The sequence below is a fragment of the Hermetia illucens genome, chromosome 6, assembly GCF_905115235.1.
Source record: "Hermetia illucens chromosome 6, iHerIll2.2.curated.20191125, whole genome shotgun sequence".
Classification (NCBI taxonomy): Eukaryota; Metazoa; Arthropoda; class Insecta; order Diptera; family Stratiomyidae; genus Hermetia; species Hermetia illucens.
The window spans coordinates 64531138-64553315 of record NC_051854.1 but is presented as its reverse complement, the minus strand read 5'-3'; the positions used below and the strand labels follow the sequence as shown (position 1 = coordinate 64553315).

At 44.7% G+C, this 22178-nt stretch overlaps 1 protein-coding gene across 1 annotated transcript in view; it reads left to right on the top strand.

Moving 5' to 3' along the window:
* Window positions 1-252: 252 nt before the first annotated feature.
* LOC119660028 (odorant receptor 7a-like) overlaps window positions 253-22178 on the top strand; it is a 28428-nt gene continuing 6502 nt past the window's right edge. The window contains exons 1-2 of the mRNA XM_038068406.1: window positions 253-342; window positions 418-716. Of these exons, the coding sequence (XP_037924334.1) occupies window positions 253-342; window positions 418-716 (389 nt within the window). The remainder of the gene's footprint in view (window positions 343-417; window positions 717-22178) is intronic.

The following is a 22178-nucleotide window of genomic DNA, read 5'->3' as shown; positions in this document are numbered from 1 at the left end:
AATTTACAGTCACATACAGCGCTGGGTATTGTATGGTCATTCTGGAACATCCAAGGAGTTTATTTGCTGGAAAACTGTCATTTTTGTCATTACTTCCACGCGACTTTCATCCTTTTCACCATCAACGGAATGTCCTCGATATTGTTCCTCGGAGAGTTGTTTATCGTAGACAGTCTCAAGGAGCTACTTGATAACCTGTCCATGAGTTCGTGCCTGTTTATCTGCGGTTATAAAACTGGAATTATTTTAAGGATGCGTCGTGAGATAATCCAGATTCGGCCTATATTGGAAAAACTGGATAATCATTCCACAACTGAAACTCAACGTTCTGTGATGACTACGGTTTTTGCAAGCTCTAATCGTTTGGTGTGGACCGTTTTCTTTTGCAATTTAATGGTTAATGGATTGTTTGCACAGATGGCTGCACTTTCAGGTCGGCAGCATTTGGTTTATCCAGTTTGGTTGCCTTATGACTGGCATGTCAGTCCTTTTCGATTTTGGATAACTTGGCTGTATCAGTGCGTAGCCTATTTCTTTCTCTGCTTTCAACAAGCATCAAACGATGTGATCGGACCGATTTACTTGAATGTTTTGGACGCCCATTTACGAATTATTATGCAACGTGTGGAAGACATTTCAAATAATTCCTGGAAATCTGATTCGGATATGCGCAATGAGTTTGTTGGAATTATCGAGGATCATCGCCTGATTATGAAGTAAGTTATATTGTGAATATGAAATAGAGCAAATATGATCTGAATAGCGAAGGAGGAAATATTATTCCTTCAAAGTGGAACTCGGAAATTTAAAAAAGAATTACTAACCCCATTATTGATGTTTGAGTTAACCATTTTTGTTTCAGATGAGGAAACACTAGTGACATCTAATTTTCTCTGGGAACCTTTCCTACACCATGAAGATTTACTACTTTACTTACTAACGAAAGCGGAGCTATTTCGCAAAACTGAAAAACTAATGAAATTTGACCAGTTAAGTTTGGTAGCTTGTCAGCCACCATACTTGGCTGTTTAGCTAAGCAGTTCAAGAATAGGTATCAGGTCCTATAGCGTTTCCCAAACATCCTGCTCGTTACAAATCGCACCTGACAAGGGGCAGCCAGAATTTACACCCTTTTGTAAAATCGGCCTCTTCATCATCCCAGAGATCATCATTTTTAGTGGCGTAACATTTTACTTTAAGACATTTCTAATACATAAAAAATAATATTTGTTTGTTAAGAACGGAGAGGGCCCTGAGTCCATCCACTTGAAAATGGATCGGACCAATTAGAGAGAGATTTTCCCACTATTCTGGTCCATGGACACTTCCTTTTGGGCTAACACTCAAAGTTCAAGAAATTTAGGCGACTACGGTGTTAGTCCAAAAAGAGGAGTTTACGGACCAGAACAATGAGAGAAAGTCTCTCTAAAATTGGTTTGGCCTGCTATCAAGTGGATTCCAGGCTCAGGACTTCATTCTTAAGAAAAAATACTTCAATTTCGGCCGGCCTAGTACAGAACCTTGAATGCGCTTTTTAGGTTGAATATAATTCACATTTGCGAATAAATATAAGCAAGCGAAGAACACCCTTGAACCGCTTCGGTCACGCTGTTCCCATGGCAGAGGGGAGGCAGCGTCTGATAAGTTGTCTTTGCCTGAACGAAACCGTAGTCATCTAGACCTAGCAAATAATTTAAAATTATCAAAATTTACGACAGAAGCCACTTATTTTCCATTGACTTTTATGTGAGACGTTCCAGATCATGCTATTCTGCAACAATCTTTTGAGAATATGTCCGCTTCAACGAAGTAATATCATCTATTATACACTCACAGGCACAATTAACCGCCAACCTTTTTTAAGGTTTTGTATAAAATAAAACCTTATTAAAATCGATTCACTGTCTGTCTGTTTGTAATATACACTTTTCACCAAACCGGCTGAACCGATCCGAACGAAATTTGGTGGACATATGGGAACTATGAAATCTCACGCATGAAAGTAAAGGGGGGGTGTAAAATTTTTTTTCATCGAATATAGTCATGTGGTGGATTGAATGAAAGCTCTCAATTAGTGTTTTCCGACTCTGATATTAGTTTTGACGTAAATTGCAAAATCTTCGAGTAAGGACTCAAAATGTACGCAATTAAAATGAGACAGGACTCATTTTCGGAAACTTCCCAACCCAAAAATCCCAAAAATATCAGAGTGGCGCCTTTAGATGAAATCTGGGCCTCCAAATATGTCGCGTTTCGCTATCTACTCAAATAAACTTACTAATAGTATATTGCCAACTTTTAGAAATTGACTGAAAACCCCCCCTCAAATTCATCGAAGGGGCTTCTAAATTCCGCACCAGCATAGAGGACAATATTTGGTATACACGTGCCAACTTTTGTGGAAATCTGGCCTTTAACGCCAAAGTTATAGCAGTTATACTATTACCAATTTTTAGGGATTGATTGAAAAACTCTGCCTAAGTTCATCCCAAGAGTACTACATGCACCGGCGTAGGGGACAGTATCGTGCATACACATGCCAAGTTTCATGAAAATGCATCTATTAGTGTCAAAGTTACAGCAGTTCAAACTTATCAATTTCGAAAGAATTAACAGCAAGTCATACAAATAAAATGCTGCTGTAAAATTAACGATAATAATTGACATTCAAGTGAAATATTAAAATTCCATTCATGAAGAATCTAGTTCCCTCTCTCCAGCCCTTTCTTGTATCTGTTGTAGGTTAACAACTTCACATTTGCTAATAATATTAAATTGCGAATGTGAAGCGTATGAGGTTGGTTATTATCAATACAGGGCTTTCCATCAAATGATTTATTTAAATCGCTTTCTTTTTATAAAGTAGAGGCCAATAGAATTTTTAACTGTATGACACGGCACTGCCAGGCACTCATCGCTCCTCATATCTTTTTATTTTTCTTCAGCCTTTGTCCGGGGTTGGCTTGTCGTGATCAGTTTCGCCATTTTATTTTATCAATCCCCATCTAGCGTATCAACCCACCATTGCTTCGGTCAGCCTTTTGGTCGCTTACCATCGACTTTGATGTTTAGACTAATCTTGGCAAGCGAATTCTCGTTAGTGCGAACTACATGACCATACCATCGAAGGTGCCTCTCTCGCAGTTTTTCCACGATCGGTTCTACTCCATATCGGCCGCAGATATCCTCATTCCGGATATGATCAAAACGTGGCATGCCACTATTCCAACGCAAAATCTTCGTCTCCATTACCGCAAGACGCCGTCCATTGTCTTTTATAGTCTGCCAACACTCAGAACGGTAGAGGTGGACAGGACGGACGAGATTGCGGTAAATTTTAGATTTGAGACGTTCGCTGATACATCGATCACAAAGAACACCAGGTGTGGAACGTCACTTCATCCAGTTGCGTTAATGCGTGAAGCAATTTCATTACGCAGTTCTCCATTGGCTGATAGCGTTGACCCAAAATATTTAAATAGCTCAGTTCTGGGCAGATTACTACCGCTAACAGAACTGAGCGATTTAAATATCTCGAGTCAATGCTATCAGCCAATGGAGAACAGCGTTATGCTCCTTACATAGGGACTTGTTTTCAATTTGCAGAAATGGTCGAATTTTTCGGACAATTTATGAGAGGTACGTTGAAAGCTACCTTTGAGGTAATAAAAAGAAAACAAGTCCTGCAAAAAAGTCGTTTATTAAAGGGTGGTTATCAAAAATCGATCTTTTTTGGATATTTCCGATGAAAATTAAAAAAAAAAAAATTTCGAAAAGTGTTCCAGATAAAATCAAAATCCAAAATTAGTAATATGTGTTGCTGTCGTTGGCCCTTATGACTGAAGCCGGATTGGCAATCCTTTCATGATATGTTGAATATCCGATTAGGGAATATTAAGCCATTCCTCTACCAGAGTAGTCTTGAGTTCTCCTGGGGTACTACGACTTCTTCGTACACGCATTTCGAGATTGTCCCAAATGTGTTCAACTGGGTTAAGATCGGGACTGCGCTGCGGTCATGGAAAAACTTGAATCCCGATTTCATTAAGCTATTCAGTGGCGAATCTTGTGGTATGACAACATGCGCTGTCATGCATGACTCTAAAGTTGTCATCAATGAATGCTGCGAAAGGTGTGACGTGGTCTTGAAAAACATCTTCCACGTATCTCTCCATCTAGGCCACACTGCCTCCTTTGAACACAAAAAAAATCGTACGCACTTCATAAGAGATACCTCCTCAAACCATTATGGAGACTCTCTGGTAACGTACTGTTTCAGATATAGTGAATGAAGCAAGAATTTCATTTCGGCACCTGTAGACAAGCTGACGTCCATCTGGACCTCTTAAGGTTATTCTGCTTTCATCCGAGAACAGGGCTTGCTACCAATCCTCCACGGTACATCAGCATATTCTCGCGTAAAAGCAAGTCTAGCTCTATGATGTTGTGGGCGGAAACCTCTCACTGTATACTAGTCTTCTTCTAATGATACGTTTACTAACACTAACATTTATCACCTCAGAAAGATTCATACGAGCTTCAGTAGCGGTGTAATAGCAATTTCTCAACACATTGGTGACAATGAAGCGGTCATCTCGAGTTGAAGTGTGTCGATATCGGCCTCGACCTGCCCTGCAGGTCTATGAGCCCGCCTCCCAGAAACTTCTGATGGCATTCCGTACCATAGTACGTGGTACATCACCACCAAGCGATGCGTCGTTTCCTGCCCAGCGTCAACTAAAGCCACTGGTCTAGTTGCACCAGTTGCATCAAGTGACACTTTTTACAGTCACAAACAATAAACGAACACTACAGACTAAAATTAAACAATATTTGCACATTATAGCAGAATATAACAGGAAAGTTGATTGAGTAACATAACTGCAACAATGTCAAACAGCGACTGGATGGTCTTCTAGGCCTAAGCAAGTAGGACATACTTCAAGTTCATAATGCCCAAACATGCATAGGTATTTACAGTAGATACTGTGGCCAGATAATAACTGCGGTAACTGGTAACTACAGTTTCTATAGCGACGATTTATCCATTTATCGATGGGTTGAATTAGCTTAAGTTCACCCAGGACAGTTCCCATTTTTGTGGCAGACCTACTTATGCTGCCAATGAAAAAGCATATATATCCGCCTGGAATATGGTCGTCATTTTTCCGAGGGGTCTGAATGTTCGGAATGTCTGTAATCTGAAAAGACGCATGACCATTTACCGACTATTCTTCTCGTTTGGTGATAGCAACAGTGTATGTCTTTTCAAAGACGAATCTGGGAAACATCAGGGCTACCGGATGTTTTTCAAGGAATTGTTGGCGTGCTGCATCGTTGGCTGCTTTCCGTTTCACCACCAAGTGAATGGGGGTAGATTTAGGATAGTTTCAAGTGCTTCATTGCTCCAGTAATACTTAGTCAACCAAGTCTTTGAATCCATTTTAGCAGCTTCTTCCTGTTAGCAAAGTTCAGTCTCGGTCATCAGACGATGCATGCATACATCAAAATGGGTTTTATTATGGATGTATACATCCCCCGTATCCATTTTGGTAAAAGTCGCCACAACACTCTATCACATTCCTACAACACTAGAACAATCAGCAGAATTTTTGATTTTGTTCCTGGATATGGTGAATCCACGTTAATTTGGAGACGAAATGTACTCCTAAATACTTCACTATTTGTGCCAGCTGGATATCGACCCCTGCTAAGGTGGGTAGCATATAGTTGCCCCCCTATCTAGTCCTCCTATCTAGTCTAGTCTTCCTAGCGTTCATCGTGAGTCCATTGCGGGGGCACCAACTGTGGATTGCACCCAGAGTTGCATTCCAGCGATCACAAACAAGATTCGAGATACGGAAGGGAGAATTTTAGTTGCAAGAGACTTGAACATTAGAGCCCTCGATTGCGGCATGCTTCAACTAGATGCTCGCAGTAAAGAAATTTGGAGATTCCCTAAATCTCGATAGCAGTGCGAAATTGCGACTTGCTACTGAGTCCATAATGTAACGAGCTGAACGGCAACATTAACAGGACACATGAGCCCTCGGTATAAGTTGATTACCAAAAAACTTCATGTAAACCGATCACCCTATTCCATGGAAGTAGAGAAGATTGAAGAAATAATGCAGATACTTTTTTCAGTCCACCCCATCCGAGTGGACGCTCTCAATCAGAGGCGGAGTGCTGAGGAAAGACCAGTTTCCACTGTTAAGGACCTGGAAGAGGCGGTCCTGTCCATGAACGACAAATCATCACCAGGATTAGATGGTATTGCCAGAAAGTGCTGAAAAAACTATCAAAGTATAATCTGGTTTTGCTACTCAGCGCAATCAACGCATGTTTGAAAACGAATGAGGTTACGAAGCCTGTGTTGATAAATAAGGGCAAAGGCGACCACGAGGCGCCGTAAGTATACGAAAAGCTCATCGAGCCAAGATTAACTGACACAATATGTGCTGTGGGAGACTATTCATCAACAATTACTTTAGATTTGAGGAAGCGATCCAGGGGAAAGTGGCTGAGGCAAATTATCACCACTGTCTACGAGAAGTGTTCCTTGTGACTCTAGACTTAAGATTCCTTTCTGCCAGGTAGTGTTACAAGCTTAACTCGCTGGAAAACTGATGTACCGATGTTGAGGGACTATTTGAAAAACCGTGCCCTGCTCTACGAAACCCGGGAAGGGCAGCGCAAAATGAAGGGCACATCGGAGGCGGCTAAGAGATTTATCCTTGGTCCGGAATTTTGGAGCGCCCTACACGATAGTCTTCAATGACTCGAAATGTCTGATGAAATTGTCCGATACGTATTATGGCATTGGTTGCCGCACACACAGTTCAGCAAGCTCAGCGCACACTGGAAATGGTAATGCGGTGAGTTGATAGATAAATCACTGGGCATGAATTCTCCTGACCAGTGAGAGGATTCTACAGTCCTCCTTATTCAGGTCGATGAAACCAGGGTCCGGTCGAAGCCGGAGATGAAGTACTTCGGCATCATACTAGGCATAATGATTAACCTCCTCGAGCAGATTCGCAATACCGCAGACAAGGCTGCTGCTAGAACATTTGGGGTTTGCCAGCTTATGTCCAATGTCGGCTTGATTTGCTGAGGACTGCGGGTCAGTCAGTTCTTCTTAACAGTTTCGAGGTATAAGCATCCTCAATAATGGAATGTACCGCAGGCGTTTAGGGCGAATACAATGGTAAGGGGAGTTTCGTTTGCTTATCGTACCCTATCGGTGCCAGCAGCAATGTTGATAGCAGAAGTTATTCCGAGTACTTTCCATACTGCCGAGTGGCGGTCTATATACCTTACAAAAGATGAGGGAATGCTCGGTGCATGGTAACAATCATGGGAAAGCGAATCGAAGGGTAGATAGATCCCGGATTTTATCAAAGACGTGTGGCCGTGATTCAATCTAAAACACGATGAAGTTGACAATTACCAAACCCAGCAGCTGCTCAGTGGATACCGGGTTTCTCAGTCATACCTGCCTACGATGGAGAAATCGCAATCGGCCAATTGAATTTATTGCAAACATGTGGTGTATGATTCCTGCCACACCTTTTCCTTCTGCACATTTCGATGGAAAAGTGTTATTTGTCTCCGGACAGCATAACAGAGGCCATACTGCACAGCGAGGACCTGAGTAACACGTTACACTCAAGGCATTCTTAAGGCGAAAAAGAGGGAGAAGAATAGGATAGATATCAGGCTAGCTTAGGGTCCCCAAATGACGGTGTTATGTTCCTACACTAAATCGGGCTGCCCTGAAGTAATATGTCAAAGGTTCTGGGTTAGTTTCCTAAATGGAACAGGGTCTTGTTTTTTGGCCGGTATTCTACCTGAGAAAGGCATTCGGTAAATCTCTCAGCGACCCCCGTTGACCAATAAACTAAAAACACTTGGCAGTGTTTCTTCTCTTATAAACGAGTAATCAGAGATATCGCCCTTTTCTCGAATTCTCATTGTCGAATGAGATGCTACCCGCAAGGCCACTTGTTGTCGTCGTGCCATCCGTATTTTGGGTACCAACGAGCGCGGGGAAGTCCTCATTTAATATTGTAAACTCCGATTGCTCGGACGTGGGTTGTTTCACCATCCCCATATAAGGTTTACTTCCAGGTGGCTGCAAAGGATTTGTCTGAGGCAGTGATTGGTCATTCTGGCCACGAGCATTCAATGACGGGAATTCGGAGAGATCAAGAAATGTTGGCGTCGCAGATTCACCCGCAGTTCCACCAAACACCGAATGGAAATTATTAAGAGAACTATCGCCACCCACCCCGCTGCCAGACCCGTTTCCTCCACGACCTGATTGCATGAAAGATCCCATGTTCGACATCGAATTGCCTGCCAGTCCACCGCCAGACATTCGTCGGCCCGGAAACGATCGCTGACCGAGAATGTTTCCAACTCGGGCTCCACTTTGCAGCTGTTGCATACCACCACCCCCGGCTCCGCCCACCGACAATTGGGCATTTCGATTCGGTGACAATTGCTGTTGCGTTTGGCCATAGTTTCCACCGCCAGGTGGAAACATTCCCGACATTCCAGTCGGTGGTGTTGCATGACCGGATAGTGAGCTGCCACCAAAATCTTCCGAACTTCGAGCTGATAGGGTGCTGCTTGCTATACTTCTTGGAGGTTGCTGAAAATTTAAATTTGCCATAACCTAACTGAACAATAACTTGAGCCGTATGAAACAAGCAACATTCAATCTGCGATGGGCGAATGGCGCATTTAACATTCCACCAAATTCTGCTAATGAATGGCCGCGAACCGAAGATCAGTTCTCGTTCCCGGCGGTCTCGGTCCTCCTCCACTGGCTGCGCTCTGTCGCGTGTCCTCTGGGCCGTCGTTTCCAGGAAGCTTCGAGCGAGGCACTTGCCGTCCTCCGTGCGGGCGAGAAGCGAAAAGGGTCGTGCGGACCGGCAGACGCTTATTTTATAATCCAATTGGAGCGCGTCTGGCGCTGTCGTGAACACCATTATATCCCGATCGAGGGCTCCGCGAAGCTTCCTTTTTTGTTGAAAAGCTCCGAAGCAAGGAAAACTGTTCTCAAGTTGGCAGACTCGCCCGCTTTACTTGTCCGGCCGCGAGCTGGTCATCGACTTCTGTTGCGGATGCAAATTCGAGCGCGGCTCCGATTGTTAAACACAAGGTAGCGACCGCACAAATATCTGGGAAGTCCGTCGAGTCAGAGCCCGGAATGTCGCGAGCAAGCTCGGATTTCGCTGCTGAGTCCTCCCGGAGCACTGGCCGGATCGTTCCTGGAAGCACGGCGGACGCAAATCAACCACCGATCATCGCCTCAACGGCCGATCAGCAAGCACTAGGGAAAACGATTTCTTTAAACGCTTTCAGGACTATTTCTGCGCTTCTACAATCGCCACAAATCGCGAAATCCCTTTTTTCCTTCTGATAAGGGATAACGAAAAAGCAGTTTAATGAACTTCGCCGTTTACACTCTGCGGTTGCCGGAAAACGCACAAAACACGAAACACATCGAACCTGCAAGCGATTTACGTATCACCCGACACACTCGATCGCTGAGAAAACGCGATATTTTCCGAAAAATTCGCACGGGACACGGCACAGAAATTCCTTTTTTCTTCGTAGACACTTCAAATGTCGTAGCTGTATGTATGTATGATGGAGATGGTGCTCAGAGATGGCGGCGAGGAAGATGGGGCGGCCAAACCAAAACCAAGTGGCCGAGGAGAACCTCCATAGTGGTGGCACCGGGAGACGCTGTACTCACTTTGGTTTGCCGGCCATGATGCAGTAGACGAATGCTCGAAAAGCCTAATCAGGGCGATGAGACCCGAGTCTGCACGGGGATTCATCTGAAGTGGCAAATTGTTCACGAAACCTTACCAGGGGTATACTGGTACCATGGGAACCGGGAAAGCCCCTGGACTCACATACTTCGGGTGAACTCCTGTTGTATGTGAGGGAAGCTCGGTTAATTGTGGTTGGCGCCCCTAGTGGGTGTTTAATGGTGGTTGTGGTTGTGCTCAAGCGAGAAGAGACCTTCGGGCCTCGACGTGATGTTGTGTATCAACACGGGTGCCGTACTCCATAGTTCGGTAGAGATTTAGGTAATTGTTGCATCCACCAGTATGAATGCTAAGCCATGCACTTGGTATAGACTGGTACCGTTGCTGCTTGTCTCAGCGGGGCTCTGATTGTGATCACAAAATCAATCCGTGTCTTAAGAGGACCGTAGGATTAAGTCTCAAGACAGGTACCTACGTTAAACACCATGGACCCAATGTATGAAATAAAACTCTTCCAAGCTCAAATACTTTCACTTGAAAACCAAGACATAAGTTGTAATATCTAAAATTTCCACATATTGGCTGAATTAGCACAGTCCTGCCACGTGTTTTCTCAACACGTTTGTTCATAACATTCAACCCCAGAAACAGGTCTTTTGCATTTTAGAAATAAATTTCTTTTTGCATTTTTTATTTCTGAGAAGAAAAAAATCAGCCTTTCATGTCCATTTCTCCCTCCTGGAACTTTTTTCAGCACCAAATGGAATTCATCAAACATGAAAACGAAAGTGTTTAATTATTGACAAGGATCCAATGTAATCGGGGCTGTCCCTTCCTGAAGCGTTAATGTGGCTTCACCAATCTCGAACATTCTTTAAAACTTTCTTTCTCGTGGCATTAAAAATGAATAAAAAAAATCAACGTGGGCGCATCCCTACCTTTTCTAGTGAAGCATTTAAATAGTTATCATCTGCAATTTTCACATGACCAGGAACAAGCATTTCAGGATTTCAACGAGTGGAAAAATTTCAGTTGTTCTTGAAGGTTTCCTCTGATCAGGTCAACTTTTTTCGTTAGAGAAATGGAAAGTACCGCGAATCTACAGTCACATAAGGCGTTAGATGCCGTGTGGTCATTTTGGAACGTCCAAGGAGTCTATTCAGTGGAAAACTATCGCTTTTATCATTACCTCCATACGATTTCCATCCTTTTCTCCGTTAACGGGATTACTTCGATATTATTCATCGGAGAGCTGTTCATCGTTAACAGTTTCAAGGAGCTGCTTGATAACTTAACCATGAGTTTGTGCCTGCTTATCTGCGGTTATAAAACTGGAATTATTTTGAAGATGCGTCGCAAAATAATCCAGATTCGGCCTATATTGGACCAATTGGACGTTCGCCCCTCAACGAAGGCTCAACGTTCTCAAATGGCTAGAGTTTGCGGAACCTGCAATCGTTTGGCTTGGATCGTCTTTATTTGCTACTTGGTTGTTAATGGATTGTTTGGTCTGATGGCTGCACTTTCAGGATATCAACATTTGGTTTTTCCAGTTTGGTTGCCTTATGATTGGCGTGTCAGTGCCTTTCGATTTTGGATAACTTGGTTTTACCAGTGTGCAGCCCAGTTCTTCTTCTGTATTCAACAAGCAGCAAATGATGTCACCGGACCGATTTATTTGAATGTGTTGGACGCTCATTTACGAATTGTCATGCAACGCGTTGAAAGCATATCTGATGATTCCGGGAAATCTGACTTGGAAATGCGTAAGGAGTTCATTGAAGTTATTGAGGATCATAGACTTATTATGAAGTAAGTCATGTTGTAAGTATGAAATAGATCATACAATACAATAGTTCCCAATCTGCTGATTCGATAAGTTCTACAAGAGTAATTGTTGTCGAGGTGTGGAGTATTTCATTTGATCTTCTGGGCGATGAATAACTGATCAGGAATGCGGTACAGTGATTTGTCGATTGAATTTTTGCTGTGTCTCTTCGCATCCGTTTCATTTCTTCCAAAACCTCAGCCATATCCTATCGATCCTTGATAAATGCTGGGATCGGAAAGTCAACCTATATCTTCATGTCCTCGACAGAAAACAAAACCAGTCGTTCCATACGCTGTACCTATCTGTCATTATATACTGCGCGAATATGACGCTTCGCTGTACCACTATTTGTATTGCCTGTTGATAGATAGCCATGTGTTTTCCTTTTCACCGAGTTGGTAGCCGGCGACAATGTAGGTAGCTTTTGGCTATTTTCACACCTCTTGACTGCTCGGAACGTCAACCGATAGGAAAAACACGTTCAGCATGCCCACTTACTTCTTTAAGGATCTATTATACTGGTCGGTTACAGCTCAGCTCATCGCTTCTAGTGGGGATATTGCAAATATGCGCCACTGCCCACTTCATCGGCGGGTGTTTCTCTTTCTCTGATCACTGATCATACTAACTGGACCAATTCTGCTATTTTCGTTTTCCTTATTCCATTTGGTTCGGATCTTCTCCGAAATAAAAGATTCTTTCCCAATAGCTTGGGCTAGCTTTAATAAACCTAAGGAAGTAGCAACCATGGTATTTCAATTTATTTGGTTTTCAAGAATGGGTCCACGAGTATGTCGCTAATTTGTAGTCCACGTCCCCAGTAACATTTATGAACACACCCATTACCCAGGGTACCGTTCTCTAGACTTTCTATTTCAACTACTATTCAACCATCAGCATGAGTCCTAGCCTACCCCTGTCTATACTAGTACAGTTTGAAAAAGTTTACAGTAACTTTCTCCACTTGATTTGGGGTAACCTCCATTGATCATAAAAGATGGTAACAAACTTCAAGATATGATCAAAATCATATCCAACCAAAGTTCTCTTTATTTGTGCGTACAGTAATGCAATGTAAACTTCACCGGCAGTCTGGTGTGCCTATGATCTCATAAGACCAGGAACTGTATGAACACCATTTAAAACTGTCTAAAAAATGGGTTTATTTGTTTTCTGGAGGCTTTGGAGATGTTTCACGGATACCACCTGCAATGTGAATACAATATGCTAATCTGAGCCCGACTCAGATATCCAAACCACTACTTGAGTTTCTGAAAACCGAATAAAACAAATCGGAAATACATATTACGATGATTAGCCCCCAAGTGAAGACCCCCACGATAATAGACAACATTTGCTAGTGTGCTTATTTCCTTCCCCCTTGGGATATCTTTTCCAGCCTCTAGCTTACGAGGCATGTTAGCATATAAGTGATCGTGACAAGGTTCCTACAAATTTAGTACCATACTGGACCCTCTCGCCAGCTCTGTAAGTTGGCACTTAAGAATACACATAAAATGTTCCACGCTTGTCGTAAAAAGCGACTAAAAAGGATAGAAATTTGTAGGCTAGCAATCCACAAATTATGAAACTTTTTCGCTACTGAAATGTCAACAACGCCTCGGATAGGGGCTGGCCTCACGGCTACGACCTTTGGTGTGCGCCTGCTCTAACTCAAGCAGAAATTCCTACGATATAAGCTGGACATTTTGGACCTAAGCAAAGTAAGATGGCGGGATCGTGGAAAATGCTCCTCTCCCTCGGGTCACGTTAATGGCAATGCGTTTTATACACTAGATAGACGAATGGTAAAACCGCAACTTCCGTGTCGGGTTGGCTCTCATGGCTATTGCAAGGCGCGCTCTCTTTCCCTGGGAGCCAGTTTCTGGCAGAATTCCGCTGCAAGATTCCGGTTCAAGTCAAAGAGCATCACAATTGCACTGTGCTATGCACCAACGGAAACTTCCGATAAAGTAGCAGGTCCTGGGGGTTTAACGTGAGTACTTGCCATGTAACTATAATCCCACGGTCCTTTTCGGGGGCGGATTTATTTAAAGACTACAATCAAAACACTGCCATGACTGGCACAGCGATACTGGTTTATACTGTGTGGGGTACTGATTTATATATTATATATGCAAGCGCAAGTTCAACATTCATATCAGTGGATGCGAGATCTATCTAACACCTCTGCCACAATTAAGGGTTACAGCGAACAAGTTGTACAGTGCAACTCCACTCTTGAGCTCACAAGAAGCTCTACCCGCGATATGGATATAACCACCATGAAACTCCCACCACGGGGGCGAACTGCAAGTAATGCATGCATAGCCCTCAGGAATTCTTCTAGAATATATGTCGTCGGATACAAGTCGACTCAGCTGTGAATGAGTACCTGAATCAAATCAGGGTAATAATCTCGGGCGAGCGCAATGCTGACCACATTGCCTCCTAGTGTACCGTTACGGTCTTGAATGAAGTGCTCTAACACACTTAAAGGCCCTGATCCAATATGGATTGTTGCGCCAACGATTATTATTATTTCCGAGTTATCACAATCTCGGCAGATGCCGGATTTTACCTAATACTAGCACTAAGTGCCAAGCATTTAGGCTCGGACGATCCTACCTACTTAAAAACTAAAGGGGCACTGGTGGTGGTGGCCGGTGGTAGGTCAGTGGGAGAATCCGTCGAGTACTCCCCGCAACATCGAGCACGTATGCAGAATGGTGTACTTCTGCATGGTTTGAACCAGACTGTGCGAAAGTCCCAGGACATCAAGGGAAGCCGTGAGGGATTTAGGTACAATACCTGTAGCTGACAATATTATGGGAACTACAACCACCCGCTCGAGACGCCAAATTTCTTTGATTTCACGAGCCAATGGCTCATAGTTCACCTTCTTCTCCACGTATTTCCGTTCAATGTTGCTATTATGGGGGATAGCAACATCAATAATATACGCGGAGCGACCTGTCTTGTCAACTAACAGTACGTCAGGCTTGTTGTGTGCGGTATGGCGATCAGTCAGAACTTGCCGGTCCCAATACATGCTGTAAGCAGAACTATCAAGTACTGCTTGCGGCTCGTATCGGTAAACCGGACATGTCCCCGTGATCAGCCCATGCTTGTATGCAAGGTTTTGATGGATAACCTTACATATAGCATTATGCCTGGTGATGTACTGCACCGGTGCCATAACAGTACAGCCAGAAATGAGATGGTCCAACGTCTCTAACGCCGAACCACACATTCTGCACTGGTCGTTCTCCACCCGTTCTTTCATGATGAGCTTTTTATAAGCTCGGGTGGCGACCACGCCATCCTGAATGGCACACATGAACCCCTCCGTCTCAGCAAAGAGCTTCCCAGCACACAGCCATCTGTTCGACAGGTGCAAATCGACAAATGGCTGCCAAAGACAATTCACGTGCTTACCGTGCATTGCCTTCGACTTCCATTCCTCGATCCGCTCTTGGTCCGACTTCACCCCACTCAGAGGATTGAAAGATCGATCCTTCAAGTTAAGTGGAGTCAGTCCACAGTCTGCCTTACAGACAGCCGCATGCAAGGGACTCGCCTGCTCTTTGCTGTAAAAATAAGCGCGCAGGGAGTCGACTTGGCGATGATGTTGTGCCGCCACGTCAACCACTCCCCTACCTCCGATGTCACGAGGCAGGTTCATCCGCTCCACGGCAGACTTTGGGTGATGCATTCGGAATTTGGACATAGTTGTCCGTATCCGCCGCTGGACGTTTTCCAGGTCGGTCTTCGTCCACGGCAATATTCCGAATGCATAAGCCAGTGAAGGGATAGCGAATACATTCAACGCGCTTATTTTATTTTTCCCCGAGAGATGCGATTTCAGCACCAGCTTTACACGTCGCAGGAATTCGGACAGCAGAGCTTCCTTCAGATCACCAACTCGAGCATGGGTTCCTTGCAGAATTCCTAGGTACTTGTAGAAGTCTGTCTCGGGCATAGCTTCGATGTGGAGGTCACCAATGCTATGCCCGGCATGCGGCTCGTGATGACCTTTGCAGACGGCTTGGATTCGACATTTGTCTAATCCAAACTCCATCCGAATATCACGGCTGAACATGTCTATTATTCTCAACAGACTTCTAAGATGGTTGTCAGTACCAGCATACAGCTTGATGTCATCTAGGTACATCAAGTGTGTCAGTTCGCACTTAGCACGTAGGCCATATTTTATTGCAAAACCATGCCCTCTAGCATCATTCAGTAGCCATGAAAGGGGGTTCAGTGCCATACAAAACCAAAGAGGACTCAATGAATCCCCCTGGAAGATGCCCCTCCGTATACGGATGGGCTCTGAGGTATTAGCACCCTCAGATGTACGCACTGATAAGGTAGTATGCCACCCTTCCATGACTGTCGCCAAAAACTTTATTAGTTTCGGATCAATGCGATACAGATGTAGGATGTCGATTAGCCAGGTATGCGGAACGCTATCAAAAGCCTTGGCATAATCGATATAGCAACTGAAGAGGTTTCTTTGGCCTCTAGTTGCTTGTCCTACAACTACCGAGTCGATAATGAGTTGCTCTTTGCAACCCCTTGACCCAACTCGGCAGCCCTTCTGCTCCTCGGACAGAATGTTGTTGGTCTCGAGGTGCGCATTGATCCTTCCACTAATAATGGACGTGATGAATTTGTAGAGGGTTGGTAAGCAAGTGATCGGTCTTGTGTCTGCGGGGTCCTGCACCGTGTCCTTCTTAGGGATAAGGTAGGTAATCCCCGCAGTGAGGAAAGGTGGAAATTCCTCCGGCCGACTCATGACCTCATTTATACTGCGTGCCAACCGACTGTGTACGCTGGTAAATTTCTTATACCAGAAATTCTGCACCCGATCCAGACCTGGGCCCCTCCAGTTCTTCGAGCTGTTTATGGCTCGTCGAACTTCCTCTTCGGTAACATCCGCGAAATTCATGCCAGGTGTATTGGCATGGCGGGTGCCTTCGGCGGTGATCCACTCAGCATGCTCAGCATGCTGGGCAGGTAACCCCCAAAGTCCACCCCAATACTCTTTCGCTTCCGTCACCGAGAACTGTATTGTCTGGGCGCTCTGTTGGGATTCGTTGAGAGATCTGAAAAAGCTCCGCTGGTTCCTCGCGTATGTTGCATTCTGGACACGTCTGGAATAACTTTCGCCATACCGTCGTAACCGACTGCATATGACAGAAAGTTTCTGTTTTAGTGTGTCCAGAATTTCAACAACGGGTGTCTCACAGGGGATGGCATAGTTCCGGTAAACCCTCTGCACTTTGTTTCTCACCCGTCGGCTGGCATTGCCAGTGCTGATCTGAATCAGTCTAGCAATGTCCTGCCTTAGTGAGTCCCGCCGACGTTCCAGACGAATTTTCCATGGTGGATCTCTTTTGTCACTCAAACCAATAACACGAAAGCGAATCTTCTGACCGTGCAATCTGATAGCCGCAACTGCACCACAATACACAAGTGATTGTAGTTGCAGCAGCGACATATCAGCACACAGTCGAGATGCAATCTCATCATTGATTTGAGATAGAATTCCCGGAGTTGCTGGAGATGCATAGAGCCTGGGAATGCCTGGTCTATGCAAAGGATCCATATCCGAGAATTCTATACACGCTCTTTGGAATTCGTCCCGAACCTCAGCGGAAACCTCAGCTGGACGGTGGAGAAGAGTGCTTCGGCGAGTACTGAACCTGTTGCCAGCAGTGCGGCGTGGTGTTGTTGATGCCGCCGCCTCTGCCCCCATCGACTCTCGGTCACCAGTTTCCCCGATGACTTCAAGTCGAACACGTTCCCTGATGGTGGCCGGGATTGTGTCGCTGCGAGTAATAAAGCGGTACTGGTCTGCGACTCGCTGCACAGTCACGTGCGCGAATTGCGGGAAACGCTCGACGAATCTCTGGTGCAACAAGGGGCGGTAAGATGTTGTACCCGCCCCCGCCGTTATTTCGTAGTAGGAGCGGATGATGAAGAGGTTCATTTCTTCAGTCCATTTCATCCGCTTCCTACGCGAACCTGCTGAAGTGGTCGCCACAGGTTGTGGCGAAACAGCTGCAGCAGGCGGAGCTGTGCTCCTGGTCGTCGTGGCGCCTAGACGTCGAACCGCCCCACGACTAGCGGTTTCGACGCCGTGCTGTCCATTACGAGAGCCCGACCCAGTCACCAAGTCAGACGACTCCCGCCGGTTATCCGTACCGGACCTTAAATTTCTCCTTCTTCTCATTTTTGGTGGTGCATTTTATCCCTAGCTGCCAGGTGTGTAGATAGCTTCCTTAGTGAGTAATCTGCAAGTCTGCAAAGTTCCTGCACTTTCCTCACCTACCCCCTGAGACGCTGCGGTGGCGTACAGCCATTCAGACTGAAGCTATCCATCCCTCCTCCTTTCACAACCGGGCTTGGGACCGGCTTCGGCGGAGTTATTATTATTATTATTTATTATATATTATTATTATTATCAATTCCGTTTGGCATAGAATTAATTAGTACTTCTAAATACTCCTCGGAGATTCTATTCTAGGCACCCAAAACAGCTTCCCATAGCTCGTTTAAGTTGTTAATTGTCTTGTCGTGAATCTCACGATCAATATGGTCCCATATATTTTCGATGGGATTTAAATCAGGGCTTTGAGCAGGCCAATCAAGAGTCCTTATATGTTTTTGGGCCAACCAATCGGATATGAGCCTTGTCTTATGGCATGGTGCATTATCTTGTTGGAAAGTTAATAGGCGAGGTGTTCTGAACCTCGCTAGACTTGGTACCAGTGATGTTTCTAAAATATTTTTATATTCAGCTGAATTGATTTTTGTATTCACTGGTACCCGGTGCAGTACACCTACTGTTTTTGAGGAAAAACAGCCCCATACCATTATTCCAGGGTTGCCTTTCTGCGTTTCCTGGATGCAATGCTCACTGTATTCCTCGCCTGACCTACGAAGACAGTGTTGCGGCCTGTCCGATCGAAGGCAAAATCTTGATTCGTCCGACCAAATGATTTTAGTCCAGTCGGTGTTTCGATGGTCTTTGGCCCAAACCAATCTTGCAGCTTTGTGCCTCGGTTTAAGAGCCGGAACTTTTCGACAGCGCCGACTGCGAATGCCATCTTTCAAACGGCGTGAAATCGTGTGGCGACTTACTAAGTTTCCGCTGGCTGGCACAAAATCTTTAGATATTTGTGCGATCGACGATTTCCGATTCCTCAGCGCGTGTTGTTCCAACGCTCTCGTGTCTCTGCTATTCATTTTTCGTGGTCTTCCGGAGCCTTTCTTACGTGCTACACTGCCGCTTGCTTGTTTACGTCGCAAAACTTCCTGCACGCCGCTTCTCGAAACTTCGACATCCGATTTTTTAAAAATTCTCACGATTTCGCGTTGTGATTTGCCAGACTCGCTTAGTCCTACGATGCATCCTTTTTCTTCCTCCGTTAATTGCCTGTAGAAAAAATGTATACACTTTTCTTGAGTTTCTTTTCAAACAAAATGATTTTTTGAAAATAAGTCAAATATATGAATTTTTAATCTTCAAACTGATTTCTCCGCTTGCTTCCAGGACTCTACCAGGATTATCCTTGTGAAAAGTCCTTGAGGCAAGCCTAATTTTTGATGAGTTTTTTCTTACTATCCTTTTCTACTAAGTTAATGATAATAATTACTTACCGCTGTTTTGGAGACATTTTAATTCGACAAATTATTAAAAATGTATTTCAAGCACTATTTCCACCTTTGAATGATTTTTCACTATTTCTAAATTTTGTATCCTTGCACTTCGTCTGTTTGTTAGGAACTGATGTCCTTTGATGTTCTGATGTCCCTTTTTATACCTGCTTCATTGCAAAATTACGAAAAACCCCGAAATATTACATGCGGCGGCAATATTTGACACTCTTTCGACACCAGGTAGGTGGCCACTTTTTTTTGATCATTAGTGTAGGTGCCGTGGACGAATGCTTTCCTACCATGTAAGTAACTTTTCCACAGAGCTAATTCCTGGCAGCCACAGGTAGTCAAATGCTCCTTTGGAATCTACAAAGATTCCAGAGACGTATTTGCTTTCACACTTTTATAGTTTTTCACATCTATTAAAGCGTCGTCGGTGCACCTGTCAGTTCATAAGCCATACTGCTTTTTAAACGCCAACCGCTGAACCATCATCCTCTCCAGGACCTTGCCAAGAGCTGGGAGAAGGGATATGGTTTTGTACGACTGAAGATTCCTCTTATCTTTCTCTGGCGAATTCAGAAGCACAACAACTCTGGCAATTTTCCAGAAAACAGGAAAATAGCATTCTTGTAGATAATAATGATACAGACAGTTGAGATGAGTTGGGTTGGCCCGCCAGATGGCTTTGCACATTTCGCCAGTCATCCCAGCCAGCCGACTTCAGAGCCAAGCCTCGCCATCTCCTTGATGTAACAACATCTCGGGGATGGAGTTTATTTCCTCCTTCAACGCAATCGTCGGGAGACACTGAAGGGTCGGATCTCGGAAGTAATTCACCCAACAAGACGCAAACACTATCACGCCATGTTAGCATAAGCAAATCGTTCACCTTGATGTCGGCAATGTCGTCACTTCATTTCTCTTTTCATATCCGGTAGACTCTTCCCAAGGGTCATCGATATGCTCATCGGTGAAACGCCTCCAGTCACCTTCCTTAGACTGACTCAAAAGCTCCTTATAAGGCGATACACCTCGCCTGTAAGCGATCCTAAATTGGTTAGCTTTAACAAGAAGATCAATTTCACGTTAACGATGCGCCTTTTGGAATCTCTTCATCAGGCGACGTACTTCCCCTTGCTTACTAGTTCGTCCACCACCTAACATACCTGCACTACATTCGGACTTCCTCAGTATATCATCGTTCATGGACCAGATCCACTCAGTTGGCAATTCAACCATCTCCTCCAATGAAAAAAGCACGAACTCAGAAAGGAAAAAATGGTAGCAGGCAACATTTTTCACCCAGTCACACCCAAAACTCCAACGAGTCGCAAAAATGAGGACTTAACATTCATATTCACAGTCTTATTTACTAGCACGACCTCAATAGGAGTTGTGGTTACTCACATTGCATCCATTAAATAATCTCCATAACTGCTGCAAAATTCACCCAGGTAATGCCAATATCAATAACGCCCCTGAAGCATTCAGACGTGTAAACATTTGACGGGACATTTAAACAACTTCAACAACATTTCAGACAATACTTCTCCACTACCTTGCCAAGGTGACAAGATGCGGGCTGGGCGATCTTGCTGTGCCACATGGGGGAGACTGCACTCACGTTCATGGCCAGGATTGATCGTGTTCCGCAAATACACGCAACCATCTCTTCCAGGTATGCGATATACTCCGAGTCGTCTATAGGTGGACAGTACATGCTAACAGAAAACCACCAAACGCCCCGTGCTTAAAACACATATACTCCACTCATTAGTAAGACTCTCAACACAGACGCAATCTAGAGGCGTATCATTATTGATTATGGCCGCCTTGGCCGACCCCCTAACAGTGGACACCAGTATGTCTGCATGGATGCCCTCTCTCCAGGGTTACTACAACATGGCGACGTTAACGCGCTAGTACATCACGCCAGTGGCTCTAGTGCAATTCAACTGCAGCAGTATGAGCAACATTGTGCTCAGTGACGGACATTGGCCCTAGCCCCTCGCCCTTGCGGCGTAAATAGGGCACAGCATCGATCGTAGCGCATGTCCGGCCCGCAGTCCCCGGAACGCACCGTTCCGAGCTAACTCGTAAGCAACACTAATTACTACGACTTTCTAGTCGTAAACAACTATCCAACACTGCTTGTCTGCTTGTCGACGAATGACCGAAAGGCTTCCTAAACGCGACATTGTGATCGTAATGGGTAATCTGAGCCCAAGGTGACAACAGCTTGCTGGAATATGTTATGGGGAAACACAGTATTGGCGACCGGAACGATAATGGTAGCAGGCTTGTGAATTCTTCCGCTTCCTCCGCCTTGTTATTGGTGACAAATTGTTCGAACGCAACAGACCGCTAACACATGAGCAATCAGAGAAGTGCTTTCATCAGCCTCGGAAGCGTTCACTATCTGATGATCACTTACCTTCGCTTCCATATTGCATCCGGCACTTCTCGCTGGGTTCAACACTGATCGCTTGTATGATCCACCTGTCGCTTGACAGCGGTAGAGGTATCTTGCTGATCGGCCTGAGAGTATAGATGAATGTTGGGCCGTCATCAAAAATGCTCTCTTCTAGAGTGCTCCACTGATCATCAAGCACATCCCAAAGGGGAGTCATAAGATCAGGCTGATTGCGAAATCTTGGAAGCGGATCGATGAACAGAGAGGGGTTGAAGGCTCTATTGAGTGCTGCGAGTGAAATCTCGAGAAGTGCAGCATAGTGTGGGCCGTGAGAAAAGGGCCAGGGAAATGGAATATTATAATCAATCTGTTCGTGTGATGATCAATCAGCCGCTAGTAATGTTTATTTACAGTATGCATCCGTGCACTTAAGAAGCTGTTCCCAAAATACTGATATATGCTGAATAAA